Below are 15,018 nucleotides of genomic sequence, written 5' to 3'. Positions count from 1 at the left end.
AACTGACTTAGAATCTCTTCAGAGGCTAGCCAAGACTTCATGTGAGTTATTTTCAATAGTTGCTTTCTCTTTGCCACTCCCATAAAGCTGTGATTGTTGTATGCACAGTCTCTCTCATCTCAGCCACTAAAGCTTGTAACTCCTCCGGAGTTGTCATAGGTCTCTTGGTGGCCTCCCTCACTAGTCCCCTTTCTTGCATGGTCATTCAGGTTTTGAGGACAGCCTACTCAAGACAGATTTACAGCTGTGTCATATTCTTTCCATTTCTAGATTGACTTAACTGTACTCTTAAGGGATCTTCAGTGACTTGGAAATTTCTTGTATCCATCTCTTGACTTGTGCTTTTCAATAACTTTTTTACGGAGTTGCAACTCCATAAAAATGTTATTGAAAAGCACAAGTCAAGAGATGGATACAAGAAATTTCCAAGTCACTGAAGATCCCTTAAGAGTACAGTTCTTTTGTTTTCATGGTGTAGTTTTTGCCAGGATACTGACTCATCAGCAGCTGGGCCGTCCAGATACAGGTGTAATCAACTATAATCAACTGAAACACCTTGACTGCACATAGGTCTCCAAAAACAAATCTCCATTTAAATAATTATGTGATTTCTAAAACCAATTGGCTGCACAAGTGAAGATTTGATGTGCCATATTAAAGGAGGAGGGTGCTGTATACCTACATCTACTGATGTCTCTGGACACATCTTCAGTGATGTTCCTGGAATCATCAAGTGTTTTGGGTCTTTCGATATCATACACCCTCCTCCAGGTGACCCAGCCGGGGTTGATCACACCCCAGCTTGTATCCAGATGGCTAGCTGCTTATGACTCCATGGCTCCCTCTTTTGAGCCACAGCCATCTTGAGGCCCTCTCTGCCACATCAGTGGTACTGCGGATGGCTCTCCTCTTCCTCTCTCCCTCGATGCAGAAATTGCTGAAGGCTCTAGCTAAGGAACGGGCTGTGAATTCCCTACAGCCAAACTCCACTGGGAGACACCTCATTCTCCATCCAGTCTGCTGACAGTTGCTGACCAGTCCTACGTACTTGGAGAGCTTCCTTTCAAAGGCCTCTTCCAAGCGATCTTCCCATGGGACTGTCAGCTCCAGCAGCACCACTTGCTTAGTAGACTCAGACACAAGGACAATGTCTGGTTGCAGGGCGGTGGCTGCGATATGGTTGGGGAACATCAGCTGCCGTTTGAGGTCCGCCAACAGCTGCCAGTCAGGATGCCTGCAGATGATATTTTGGCGGGTTGGCTGCTCCCCAGCTCTGACAAAGGCAGTGGTCTACTTGGAGTGAGGTGTGAACACTTGTGCAATTAATTATTTTGTGTTTTGTATTGGTAATTAATTTAGATCACTTTGTAGAGATCTGTTTTTACACGACTCTTTCTGTTGATCATTGTCAAAAAACCTAATTAAATCCACTGTGATTCAATGTTGTACAACAATAAAACATGAAAACTTCCAAGAGGGGTGTATTCTTTTTTATAGGCACTGTATTTCCAGTTGTAATTTGGACCCCCATTCTGGTTACTGTTTGGAGGCCTGTATATTACACCCATCAGGATTTCTTCAGAAAGAGCTTCCCTTTTGAGCACAAAGCCAGACTCGGTGCCGGAGACCTGACCACTATGGCTTTCCTCTGCGAGGTTATTCGTTCTCTCCCCTCCCCCCCAAAAAAAGTATCCAGAGCAATATAGCTGTTGTTGAGTCCTACAGCCACAGGGGTACTCTGCACGTGTAGATGTAGCCTTTGGGAACACTGGAGGTCTCTGCCTTCCTACATCCCTCAAGAGGAGTATTCCACTATCTTCCCTGGCATCCCCACTGGTCTAACTGTGCAATAAGGGAGGAAGAAATAATTAAATGAAAAAATTCTACCTACAACTTTTGCCTCTCCTTGCCAAAGTCTCGGCTTCCCACTTTTAACACTGGCCCACTCCTACATTGGCTACTCCATTTAAACATAACTTTTTATTGGCCCTTACCAAGTTTTAATTATGCACAATCCAATGGCTCCTCAGGATCTGTGGTGTGCAGAATGTCCCGACTGCCCACGCTCACTTTATTGAACTCTCTCCTGCTGTATAATCCAATGTCTCCTTGGAAACTTTTGGGTGTTTATGAGTAACCATGGGATTATTCTGCCTTTTTTTTTTTTTGAAAGATTTTGAAGGCTGTGTAAGTGTATGGGTGACTTCCTAATTTTTTTTTTGTTTCAAAATAGATGCAATTTCATTGGCCCGGCATGGATGTCCTGTCACATTTCAACAGAATACATTGAAGCTATTCAACTTGTAAAACTAAAGATAAACAGAGAATCTAATTCTATTTAATCAGTCAAGAAAGTATTTGAATTTTCTTCAACAATGCATGGAAGCTCACGGTCGATGAGTAAAGTAGAAGAAAGTAACCAGAGTCCTGGACGCTCGCCAAGACTGCCAAGGTCACCGCGCCTTGGTCACCGTCGAACAAACAGCACTGGAGGTAGTTCTGGTACCAGTGCTGCTAGTAGTGGTGGGAAAACCCTGTCCATGGAGAATATCCAATCACTCAATGCTGCATATGCTACATCTGGCCCCATGTACTTAAGTGACCATGATCATGTTGGTGTAGATTCCCCCAAGTCTACAATGACACTGGGTAGAGCTTCTGGACGCTTACCATTTGGTGTTAGGATGACTACGATGGGAAGCAGCCCAAATATTGCCACAAGTGGTGTGGCTAGTGATACTATAGCTTTTGGAGAACATCACCTACCAACAACAAGCCTAGCATCTACTGTACCACACTCATTGCGGCAGGCAAGGGATAATACAATTATGGATCTGCAATCACAGTTGAAGGAAGTTCTTCGTGAGAATGACATGCTTCGGAAAGAAGTTGATATGAAAGAGGGCAAGCTCAGCTCTTCTATGAATAGTATCAAAACCTTTTGGAGTCCTGAGCTGAAGAAGGAGCGAGCACTTCGTAAAGACGAGGTGGCTAAGATGACTGTTTGGAAAGAGCAATTTCGAGTTCTACAGGATGAAAATCAGGTGAGATTCAGCTTTGTTGAAATAAAATATTGGGAAAGCACAACGTCTATTTGCTTTTGTGAGGAGAAATGAATTAATATTTTGTATTGGTTTTGAAATTGATAAAAAATAAACTGTATAGTGTAATATAAAAGCATGAAATGCTGGAAATACTCAACACATCAGACAACATTTGTGAGAAGAGTAACAGTTAACAATTCATGTCAGAGACTCTTCATTGGAACTAAGATTTATTTCTAACATTGAAATTAATAAAGTGTTGCCCATGTGTAAATGAAATGTAAATTTGCAGAAAGTATCAAAAAAATTCTTATGAACTTATCATTCGATCCTCACAGATTACACTTCCTTAATCCAGATTAAGTTTCGGGAAGCTAGAATTATTTTTGGAGGGATTCAGTGTTGGATAAAAATCAAGTTTGTGCTGATAAATGTCTCTGTTGTTACCTGTGCTTTTAGGTGAGAGTATTGTTTAAGCATTTAAGCATGCTAAATCATTATTTTAAATAATAAACTGTATTTTCTGAATGTGCTATGATTTAATTATTAACATCCTTGTTTGTACTGGTCTAATTGTGCCCTGGTTTTGTAAGATGTACAGTACAGATTGGCCAGTGACCCAATCAATGCATGTTGATACTGTGCTCTATTAGACCCTTCTGTCTAGAAGTATAATCTTATATTTCCTTTTGCCCTTATAGTTTTCCAATCCTTCCTTAAATGATTTAGTATAATTTGATGTCTGTCTTGTACTGAAGGCTTCTATTTATGCTCATGCCCAGTTATCATTGTCTAGCAGAGCATTTCCTGCACATGGGAATGCAAATGGTTGCACTGAGCAATGGATGCAGCCTGGTCCATCATGAGCAAGGCCTTCCCAACCATTGATAGCAACTACAGGAGGTGCTACTTCAAGGAAGCTGCATCTATCATCAAGGATTTCTGCTGTCTAGCTTATGCCCTTGTTTCACTGCTAATGTCAGGCAGGAAATATGGAAAACAGAAATCCTCAACCCTCAGTTTTGGAATAGCTACTGTCCTACAACCATCAGGTTCTTAAACCAATGTGAACATCCCTAACCCCTACCTCAACAATGGAACTTTATGGTTCACCTCTTTCACTACCTTGTATTCGTCTCTGTCTTTTTTTTTTGCACTGTGGTGTTTTTGCACAATCTTTTCTCTCTCTTCACTGTATTGTATAGTTTACACTCTGTGTTTTCTGTACCTACGTACCTGTGATGCTACTGTGAGCATTTTTTTCTTGTACTTGTGAATTTGACTTGTTCATTCCTGCAATGAAAATATTTTCTCTGTTCCAACCTGTTATTTGTTTCTGTAATTTTTAAAACCTCTATTAGATTTTGCATCAGTTTGCAACAGGAAAAAATAGAAATAGAAGTAAATTGTTCAGTACCTTGGGCTTGCTCGATCATTTGCTTGAGGTATTAATTCTGTGCCACTATCGTATGTTAACCCCCATAACTTTTCAATCTGTTGATATTCAAAAACTCCCAGTATTTGAGAAATCTTAGGTACAGAATTCTAATGATTTGCTATGTTCTGGATGAAGCTTATTTCTTTGTTTTGACTGGACGATTCCTGTTGTGAGACTCCTGTTTTTACAACCCCTGCCTGGTGAATCATCCTTGAACCTATATATGCAAAATTTGTTTTATTAAAATCACCTGAATTCCAATAATATGGGCAAAGTCTGCTAAATCTTTTCTCATAATATAATTTCCCTATTCTAGGAATAAATCTGGTGAACCACTGTTGCACTTCACAAATAGACCTTTCCTTGAGTAGGGAGATTTGAATATACAGTTTTCTAGATTTCATCTCCACAAAGGCCTACATTCAGCATTTTCATTATTATACTTTATTCTTTTATAATCATTTTGCAATAAATTTTGATTTCTCTTCTGATGTACTGTATCTGTATGTAAACTTTCCAAGGGTTGCCAGGTTCCCCTGAGATGAAGGGAGAGTCCAGAACCAACGAGTTCTTTTTAGAGTGAAAGGCAAGGCTGACTAGAGTAGGGAACTTAATTGAGAGGGGTATTGAGGCTCTGATCAAGAAAGGAGGCATATACTAGGTATAGGCAGCTGAGAGCAAGTGAATCTCTTGAAATATATGACTTGTATGAGTGCACCTGAGGAAATTGAGAGGATGAGAAACATATGAGATATCCTTGAAAGATGAGATTTGTAAAAGATCTACAAGTACATGAAGGAAAAGAATGTTAAAAAAGTAAAGAGACATTAAGAGTAACTGGGGAGAAAATAGGTCCCATTTAAGAACCAATGAGCTTGTCTACATGCAGAACCATAGGAGCTAGGTGAGGTCTTTGAATGATACTGCTCATCTGTATCTACATAGCAGTAAAGGTAGGCCATCCGGCCTGTTGAGGCTTCCCTGCCATTCAATAAGATCATGGCTGATCTGGCCATGGACTCATCTCCATCTACTTGCCTTTTCCCCATAACCCTTAATTTCCCTACTATGTCAAAATCTATCCAACCTGGTTTTAAATATATTTTCTGAGGTAGCCTCCACTGCTTCATGGGCAGAGAATTACACTGATTCACTATCCTCTGGAAAAAGCAGTTCCTCCTCATCTCCGTCCTAAACCTACTCCCCCGAATCTTGAGGCTGTCACCTAGTTCTAGTCTCACCTACTAGTGGAAACAACTTTCTTGCCTCAATCTTATGTACCCCTTTCATAATTTTATGTTTTAATAAGATCTCCTCTCATTCTTCTGAATCCCAGCGAGTACAGTCCCCGGGGCAACTCAATCTTTCCTCATAGTCTAACCCCTCATCTCTGGAATCAACCTCTGCACCACCTCCAAAGCCAGTATATCTTTCCTCAAGTAAGGAGACCAGAACTGCACGCAGTACACCAGGGCGGCCTCACCAATACCCTGTACAGTTACAGCATAACCTCCCTGCTCTTAAATTCAAACCCTCTCGCAATGAAGGCCAACATTCCATTTGCTGCCATGATCAGCTTTTGCACCTCCAAACCAACAATTTGTGATTCATGCACAAGCACTCCCAAGTTCTTCTGCACAACAGCATCCTGCATTTTTTTAACCACTTAAGTAATAATCTGCTCTCCATTTTTTCTTGCAAAGTGGATGACATCGCATTTACCAACATTTTACTCCATCTGCCAGACACTTACCCACTCACTTAACCTGTCTCTATCTCTCTGCAGACTCTCCATATCCTCTGCACAATTTGCTTTTCCAATTTAGTGTCATCAACAAATTTAGATACGCTACACTTGGTCCCCTCTTCTAGATTATTAATGTATATTGTGAACAGTCGCGGGCCCAGCACTGACCTCCATGGCACACTGCTCACCACTGATTGCCAACCAGATTAACACCTATGTATCCCACTCTCTGTCTTCTACTAGTTAACCGATTCTCTATCTATGCTAATACATCACCCCCAACTCTATGTATCCTTATCTTATAGATAAGTTTTTTATGCAGCACCTTATCGAATGCCTTCTGGAAATCCAAGTAAATAACATCCATCTGTTCCCTCTATCCACTGTGCTCATATATCCTTAAAGAACTCCAGTAAGTTTGTCAAGTAGAACGTGCCTTTGCTGGACGCATGCTGCATCTGCCTGATGGACCCATTTCTTTCCAGGTGCCTCGCTATTTCTTCTTTAATGATAAGTTCAAGCATTTTCTCAACCACAGATGTTGAACTAACTGGCCTGTAGTTACCTGTCTTTTGACTACAACCTGTTTTGAACAGAGGCGTGACATTCGCCATCTTCCAACCCGCCAGGACCTGCCCAAAGTCCAGAGAATTTTGGTAAATCATCACCAAAGCCTCTACTATAACTTCTGCCATTTCTTTCAGTACCCTGGGATGCATTCCATCAGGATCAGGGGACTTATCTATCTTCAGGCCCACAAGTTCAGCACTGCTTCTTTCATGAGGTATTGAGGTTCTCACCTCCCATTGCATCCATAACATCTCTCTTTCGCGTGTTGAGCATGTCCTCCACCATGAAGACCAACACTAAATAGTCATTCAAAGCCTCTGCCATTTCCTCATAACCCAATATCAATTCCCCCTTCTCATCCTCCAAGGGACCGATGTTTACTTTAGCCACCCTTTTCTGCTCTATATAATTATAAAAACCATTACTACCCATTTTTATAATCTATCTTCCCTTTCTTTACTGGTCGCTTAGTGGCTCTTCGTTGCTTTTTAATGTTTTCCCAATCTTCCAGTTTCCCACTGCTCTTGGCAACTTTGTATGCATGAGCTTTTAAATTGATGCCGCCTTTTATTTCTGTAGTTATCCAGAGTTTGCTGTCCCCACCCTTGCTGTCTTTGCTTTTAATTGGAATATACTTTTGTTGAGCACCGTGAAAGATCTCTTTGGAAATCTTCCACTGTTCCTCAACTGTTCCACCATATAGCCCATGTTCCCAGTCTACACTAGCCAAATCCTCCTTCATCCCATTGTAGTCTCCATTGTTTAGGCATAATACACTGATTATAGATCAAACAGTTGCGCCCTCTGTTTGTATGAGAAACTCAGTCTTACTGTGATCACTCTTTTCACGAGGATTCCTAACTATAAGATCACCAGTTTTACCTGTCTCATTGCACAGGACCAGATCTAAGATAGCACACACCCTTGCAGGTTCAGTAACATGCTGTTCAAGAAAGCCATCATGGATGCATTCTATGAAGCCCTCCTCAAGAACCAACTTGATTCACCCAATCTATGTGCAAGTTAGTCCCCCATGATAACTGCTGTTCCAATCTTCCATGCCTCAAATAGTTCTCTGTTTATTGCCTGTGCCACTGTAATGTTACTATTTGGTGGCCGATAGACAACTCCCAACAGTGATTTTTCCCTTTATTCTTCCTAATCTCCACCCAGATTGATTCAACGTTCTGCCCCCTGGATCTTGTATCATCTCTCACTATTGTCCTGATCTCACCTTTAATTACGAGCACTTAATTAACCATGAAGAAGATCATGGAAGCTAGGGAGTTGAGGGAAGAGAAGAGCGATATCTTGAAACATTAAAATTATGAATGGGGGTTTGTTGGTGATCTTGAGGGACAAGAAGGTGAATAAGTTCCCAGGGCCTGACCAAATATTGATTGAAGATTGGGGCAGCAGGTATTGACAAAGTATAAGACAACATTGTAGGGTGGTTTAGAAAGTTGGATCACATTGGATCGAAGGTAAGCTAGACAACTGGATACAAAATTGATCTGATTTTCAGATCTGAAGGCCTGTGATCAGTGGCGGGCCCCATTGATCTGTTCTGGGTCCACTTATGTTTGTTCTATATATTAACAATTTAGATGTGAGTGTAGGTAGCATGATTAATAAGTTAGTAGATAAAGCCAAAATTGTTGCAGTAGACAGAGAAGAAGGTTGTCTGAGGATACCAAGGGAACTTACTAAACTGAGAACATAGGCCAAGGAAGGGAAGCTGGAATTTAATTTGGACAAGTGCGAAGTGATACAGTTTAGGACAGGGGTCCCCAAACTTTTTTGCACTGCGGACCAGTTTAATATTGACCATATTCTTGCAGACTGGCTGACGGGGATGGGGGGTTGTTAGTCAACAGTGGGCCTGATAGGGAATGAGGAAGAGTGCAGCTGACTCATATCGTTTCATATTGCCAAATCATATCATTTCCTCGCGGCCCGGTAGCACATGCTTTGCGGCCCGGTGGCTGGGGACCACTGATTGAAGAAGTTAAATCGGGGTAGAATATGCACAGTGTATGGCAGTGATTTGTAGCACCTGGCCTCTGTTCTACAATATTCATAAGCACGAGATTCTGCAGATGCTGGAAATCTCAAGTAAAACACGAAATGCTGGAGGAACTCAGTAAGACAGCATCTCTGGATGGGAATAAGCAGTTGACGTTTTGGGCCAAATACAAATAGTTGAGACCCCGTGAAGTGGAAGGTGGGGGAAGGAGCAAGTAGTTAAAAGCTGGGAGGAGTTAGGCATTTGAGGCAAAGGCTGAAGAACAAATTGAAAAGCTGGACTATGTAAGAAAAGAAGTGAAAATGGGAACCAAAGGGAGGTGATGTGCAGGTGAGGGGAAGGCGTGAGAGGGTAACCAGAAAAAAGAGAAAGGCGTGAACATTCAGAAGTTGGAGAAATTAATGTTCATGCTATCGGGTTACATCTCCTCCCTCATCACAATTCGGGGCCCTAAACAATCCTTCCAGCTGAGGCAATACTTGACCTGTGAGTCTGTCAAGATGATCTGTTAGCCAATGTTCCCAGTCTGGCTTCCTCTGTGTCAGTGAGACCCAATGCAGATTGGGGAACCACTTTGTCAAGCACCTTTGCTCTGTTTGACGCATAGGATAGAATCTCCAATCTGATTGCATGAACACTAATTTCTCCAACTTTCTTCTCCCCTCCACTCTCTAGTTCCATTCCCCATTCTGGTTATCCTCCTCCCCCCCCCCCCACCTTCTCTTCTCACTTGCCTATCACCTCCATCTGATTCCCCTCTTCCTTTCCTTCCGTGGTCCACTGTCATCTATTAGATTCCTTCTTTACCCCTTTACCTCATCTACCGACCTCCTTTCAGCTTTCAACTTAATCACCCTTCCCTCTCACCTGCCAGCATGTACGCCTCCCCCTCTCCCCACCCCCCCAACCTTATTTTGGCTTCAACCATCTTCCTTTTCATTCCTGATGAAGAGTCTTGGCCTGAAGCATTGACTTACTGAGTTCATCCAGCATTTTGTATGTGTAGACCTAGGGACTACGTTGTTCTCTGAAAGTTGTTAGACATAGTGAAGAATGAAAGTAGCATGTTTTCCTCCTTTGGTTGGGGTATTGAGTACCAGTATTGGGGTATCCTATAACTGTGCAAGGTGTTGGTGAGACTGCACCTCCATATTGTGTGTCATACTGTAGGAAGAATATCCTTTAGTTAGAGAGGAAAGAAAATATTCACAAAGCTGTTATGGGTTTGAGTCACAAGAAGAGAATGGGATTGTCACTGTCTTTTTCCTAGACTAGAGGAATCTAAAATTAGATGGCAGAGGTCTGTGGGGCAATTTTTTTACAGACAGATGGGTATATGGAATGCGCTGCCAGAGGAGGTGGTAGATGAAGCTATAGCCACAATGTTTTAAATAGACATTTGGACAGGTAAAAGGAAAGGAAACTTTTTTTTTTGGGAATATGTACTAAACATGGGCAAATGTGACTAGATCAAGTACCTTGGTTAATATGGAGATGTTGAGCTGAAGGGGCTGTTTCACTGCTGTACAACTCAGACTCTATGACCGAGTGTCATTTTCGATTTCCATTTGTTAAAAAAAGCTTTTTCACTTAAATAGGATGACGTTTTTTTTCCACTCTTATTTCATTTGTCTTGTTCTTATATATTCTCAGCAACTTGTTGCTCAGAAAAATAGCAATCTGTTTTTAAATCCCATCTCTTCATCCTTTGATGTGCACAAGAAACAATATCTTGAATTACTGGTATAATCCGTGTAAACTTCTTAGTGATTGTATTTCCATCTCATAATATGGTTATGAGAATCTTAAAATATTGTCCAAAGTCCAGTACAGGTTTAATATAACTTTCTTAACTTTTCAATTCTATTCCTTTCAAAATAAACCTAGTGCATGTTTTGACTTTTTTTCATGCCTCAGCAACCTATACTGAAACTTCTTAATGACATATTTGTGGTTTCTCTACCACACCTAGACTTAAATGTCTTCTTAATAATGTGACCTCTCTACTTTACCTACCAGCAGGTACTATGTCATTTTTAAAAAGAAACTGTATTAAGCATTATTTGCTAAATATTTGCCCATTTGTTGTAGGATTAGTCCATTTTAGTTAACCTGATTTATTTCACTCGGTTATTTCCAGAAATTTGTTTTGATTCTAAAGTGTAAATTTTCCATCATCGTCAATTACATTGCAGATAGCTTCTGTTAAATTTTGCTTTCTACCTTGGTATTAGCTTAGACATTCTATAATTGCTATAGATTCCATACTCTGACATTCTACTCTATAGTCATTTCCTGCTATATTCAGTTTATTTAAGGTCTTTTAAAAGTCAAGATGGATTACATCTACACAGTGTCTACTCTATTTCTATTTAGTTTTTGTTGAGCTATTTTTTTCCTATTGTACAGTCACTATTGGCTATCATTACTCTGGTTTGTATTGAGATATTTTTCAAGTGTTTGTTCTTCCCCTTTTTGTGGCAATTCCATTACTTTTTTCTGCCATTCCTGGACATGTTTTGGTTCTCTTAAAGATAGATATTCTTTTAGCTACTTGCCAGTCTTCTGCGTAATCCTTTGTCAGACAAATTATTAAATATATCATATTGCCTCTGACTTTCACCTGGGTTTATTTTTCCTTTTAAAATGCTTTATAAATCAATGTGAATTAAGTGTTGGAGTATTAATTGGAATGATGCCCATTGTCTGGAAAATCTGTTAGTCTTGCACCTCAAGTCTCAGGCATGCCATATTAATGAAACTTGTGTATTTTGTTTCTCTTGTCATTGTTCCTCTTGCCTTCCCATTTTAGATATTAAAATATCTTTTGCCAAGTTGCTTTGTAATCTCCCCTATCATGCACCCTTCTGCTAACTATGAACTTAATTCCTACTGTTCTCTTTGTATCTTCATTCATCCCACAGAGATTTAAGTGTTTACCATGTGTATTCCCTTTGAGTAGAATGTATTATTCTTGCTCTCTGAGCACTATAAATATTTTCCATTGTAACTCGCCAGTATTCTTGCCTATTTTATCTTTCTGAGTTCTATTTCAATCCTTCAAAACAAGCTTTTTTTTTTAAAAAAGTGATTAACCTAATTTTCCTTGGAATTACATCCTTCATAATTATTATAAAATAAAATTATGGTCACTTTTGCCTCAATATACTTTATTTTCACTTGCCTACTTTGGTTCATAGTCCATTAGTTTCTCTTGAGTTATAAAGGAGTATTGCACACATTGTAGTGCCTCTGTTTGCTTCTACCTACTATTTTGTTTTGTTATTTTTGGGTAAATTGAAATCCCCATGAATATCTGCTTTTATTCAGTCAGTCAGTGGGTGCCGTCCCTAATCTGGGGTTGGCGGCTGTGCATCTCCATCTTCTTCGATCTTGCACTCTTTTTCTGGCCTCAGCATAGCTCAACCCAGTCCATTGCCTTCACTCACTATTTAATTTGCCTGCATGGTTCATCCTTCATCAAACTTCCATTATTAGATAGTTTACAGACTACACCTGTTAGCATCATTATTTCTTTATTATCTCTTGCTCTGTTGGATTCTACATTTTTTTTTCTATTTAATCTCCCTCCTATTACAGTCAGCTTAACACCATTTATATTTTTGTTGTATGATGGATTGGAATTCATTATTGTCACATGTACTATTCTGCAGATCAGATCATTACACAGTGGTAGAACAAGGTAAAATAATAATAGTACAAAATAAAGTGTAACGGCTACAGAGAAAGTGCAGGTAAACAATAAGGTGCAAGATTATAATGAGGTAGAAGGAGGTCAAGAGTCCAATTTATCATACAAGTTATAGTCTTATAACTATTCATGATTAAGTAGAGTGCAGCTGTTAACCATCTGCTGGCAGCTCCATTTTCACTTCTGGTGTCTCCTCTGGTCCTGTTCTATGGTGTCTTTTGTTCTTCTGCTGTTTAAGTAAGGTCTATCTCTAGGGGTGTGTGCTTTTGCTTGGCCAAGTGTTTAAAAAAAAAAATAGCAGATCTAGCAGGTGAGTGAAAGTATTTTGTTCCATGTATTGCACGTATTTTCTTGTCATTAAACTAATAAAGAACAATTACTAAAAGTGGAAGAGATGTAACTAGTTCTGCCATTAATTGGAATGAATATGTATACCAAATATGGATGTTCATTCTTATGTAGGGAGTGTTCATTCCAATCAGGCATTCTTAACCAGGTACAGACTGTGCAAAATACTGCTCAGCTTTTATTTAGGAAGAGTCAGGGTTGCTAATACAAACCATTTCCAATGGCACACAGAAAACTGCATTTCTCTTTTAACCAAGGATAGATATTTGTATCTGTATTTACGTTTTTACTGCTCTTTGTCTCACCGTCATATTTAATGTACCTTTCTATCTTGTCAGTAATCTCAAGATCTTCAAGCATCCCTCAGGTTGGTGAGGGGAAGGGTTTTTATTCATATGGTCCATTCAAAAATTTCCAGTAGTTATGATTTGGAGTCCTTGTGGCAAGATAAATACCATACTATCAGTTCAAAGAACTGGAGTTTCTTATTGTTTGAAGAGCTATTGAATGGTGTTGGCTTTCACAATCAGGTGTATTATCACTGACATTCGTCATGGAATTTGTTGTTTCCAACTTTAATTACATCAGCAGTATAAGAGCACAGGTCAAAGGCAAACCTCTTTGCTCATGTCAACTTGGTGAGCATGGACATGTGGCTAAGGCAGGACCAGACTTCGTGAAGCTGTGAGGGCATTGGGAGTGTTAAAGGGCAACAAATGTGAGCTGGATGGTCCCAAACTGTGAGTTAGATGTGCACCACAGCGGTGCAAAAAGCTTGTTCTAGTATAAGGTGCTGACGGTGACTAAATGGTTTCCAAATGAACTTTAAAACAACGAAATGGCTTGTGAGTAGGTAAAAGAAGCCAGTTTTGTTGGCATTGGTCTTTAGAGGTACTTGTATTTTACAGCAATGAGTTGATGTAATCTTGGCTCCATATGTTCTGAGATATTGAAAGTTGCCATTTAGACAAATCTAATTTTAATTACCATCTACTTGACCATGCCTTTGGGTACTTGTCATTTTATGTTCTGTTTATTATCAGATCTTTTGTCTGCTGACACTGAAGATTTGGGATGCCTTCCTACTTTAATGTAAGTTGTTGTAAGGGAAAAAATTACGGTCGTGGTGTTATGGCAGCATACAAAGTAAAATTCTGTATATACATGGATTTTTGAGTTTCAATGAAAGTTAGGTTATGGGTGTGGAAATAATTAGATTGTTAGGCACAGTTTTAATGCTTATTTAGTATAGATTTAGGTGCGAGTTAGGTGTGAAACTAAACTGAAGGACTAGGACTTAAAGATATTTTAATTGAGTGATGATCTGATTGGACACATCTGGCCAATCCTTGAACTGTGTTCAGCAATGAAAGCACATCCAAGGATGAAGTGTAAAGTAATAAAGGAAATGAACAGTAGAGTGGGTTAATGGATGTTGAGATGTAGCGCATTTTCTAATCCACTGCAAAGCTCAAAAAATCAGTTAAGGATTGGACGGCTATGCCTTTAAAATTTTATATGTCTATGTGACAGGGTTTGAAATATGGTTTGAAACAAGCTCATGAAGTGAAATATTTTTTTTCACTTTGGCTGCATACCTCATGGAGATGCCAAATTAGATTTTTTTTGAATTTGCTGAAGAGACCAAATAATTTGTGATTTTGATTGAACTGGGGCTACTTAAATCACAGCTTCATGTATAAGATCCACTAAGTCAGAAATACAAAACCAGAAGGATCTAGTGCTTTCCTGGCGTATATAGCAAATAAACTCTTCTCAGGCTTCCAGCCGGGTACGAGAATCAATTTTAACCAACGTCTTGATGATAAACTCTGTCATCTTCGTCAGGGATGATGCCTGGGCATGTTTAGTCTGGTGGTGTTTATACCCCCCATAGTTTGTCCCTCCTGATTAGTTAGTCCTCATCCAATCAGGTTTCTCCTGTCCCATCTTGTTTACAATCAAATTCCAACTCTTACTTAGAGTGAGACCTTTTGTCTTTGTTAAAGTTCCTTTCCTTGAGATCTACTTCAATGGCTTCCTTCACTAGGTGGTCCCAAATACAATTGGTACAGTACAGTAGTTTTGTGCCATTGAAGTCGATTATATGGCCATTGCAAATGCAATGTTCTG

General features: G+C 39.8%; 1 protein-coding gene across 11 annotated transcripts in view; it reads left to right on the top strand.

The window, feature by feature from the left end:
• LOC140202653 (ELKS/Rab6-interacting/CAST family member 1-like) overlaps positions 1-15,018 on the top strand; it is a 754,922-nt gene that overhangs the window by 32,626 nt on the left and 707,278 nt on the right. For all 11 annotated transcript variants that reach the window (XR_011887141.1, XM_072267763.1, XM_072267762.1 and 8 more), the window contains exon 2: positions 2,234-3,044. Coding sequence is in view for 10 of the 11 variants with exons in the window: in XM_072267763.1 (XP_072123864.1) it covers positions 2,376-3,044 (669 nt within the window). In the remaining variant the exon portion in view is untranslated. The remainder of the gene's footprint in view (positions 1-2,233; positions 3,045-15,018) is intronic.

The sequence above is a fragment of the Mobula birostris genome, chromosome 9, assembly GCF_030028105.1.
Source record: "Mobula birostris isolate sMobBir1 chromosome 9, sMobBir1.hap1, whole genome shotgun sequence".
In the NCBI taxonomy this organism is placed as follows: domain Eukaryota; kingdom Metazoa; phylum Chordata; class Chondrichthyes; order Myliobatiformes; family Myliobatidae; genus Mobula; species Mobula birostris.
This window is presented reverse-complemented; position numbering and strand designations above follow the sequence as displayed.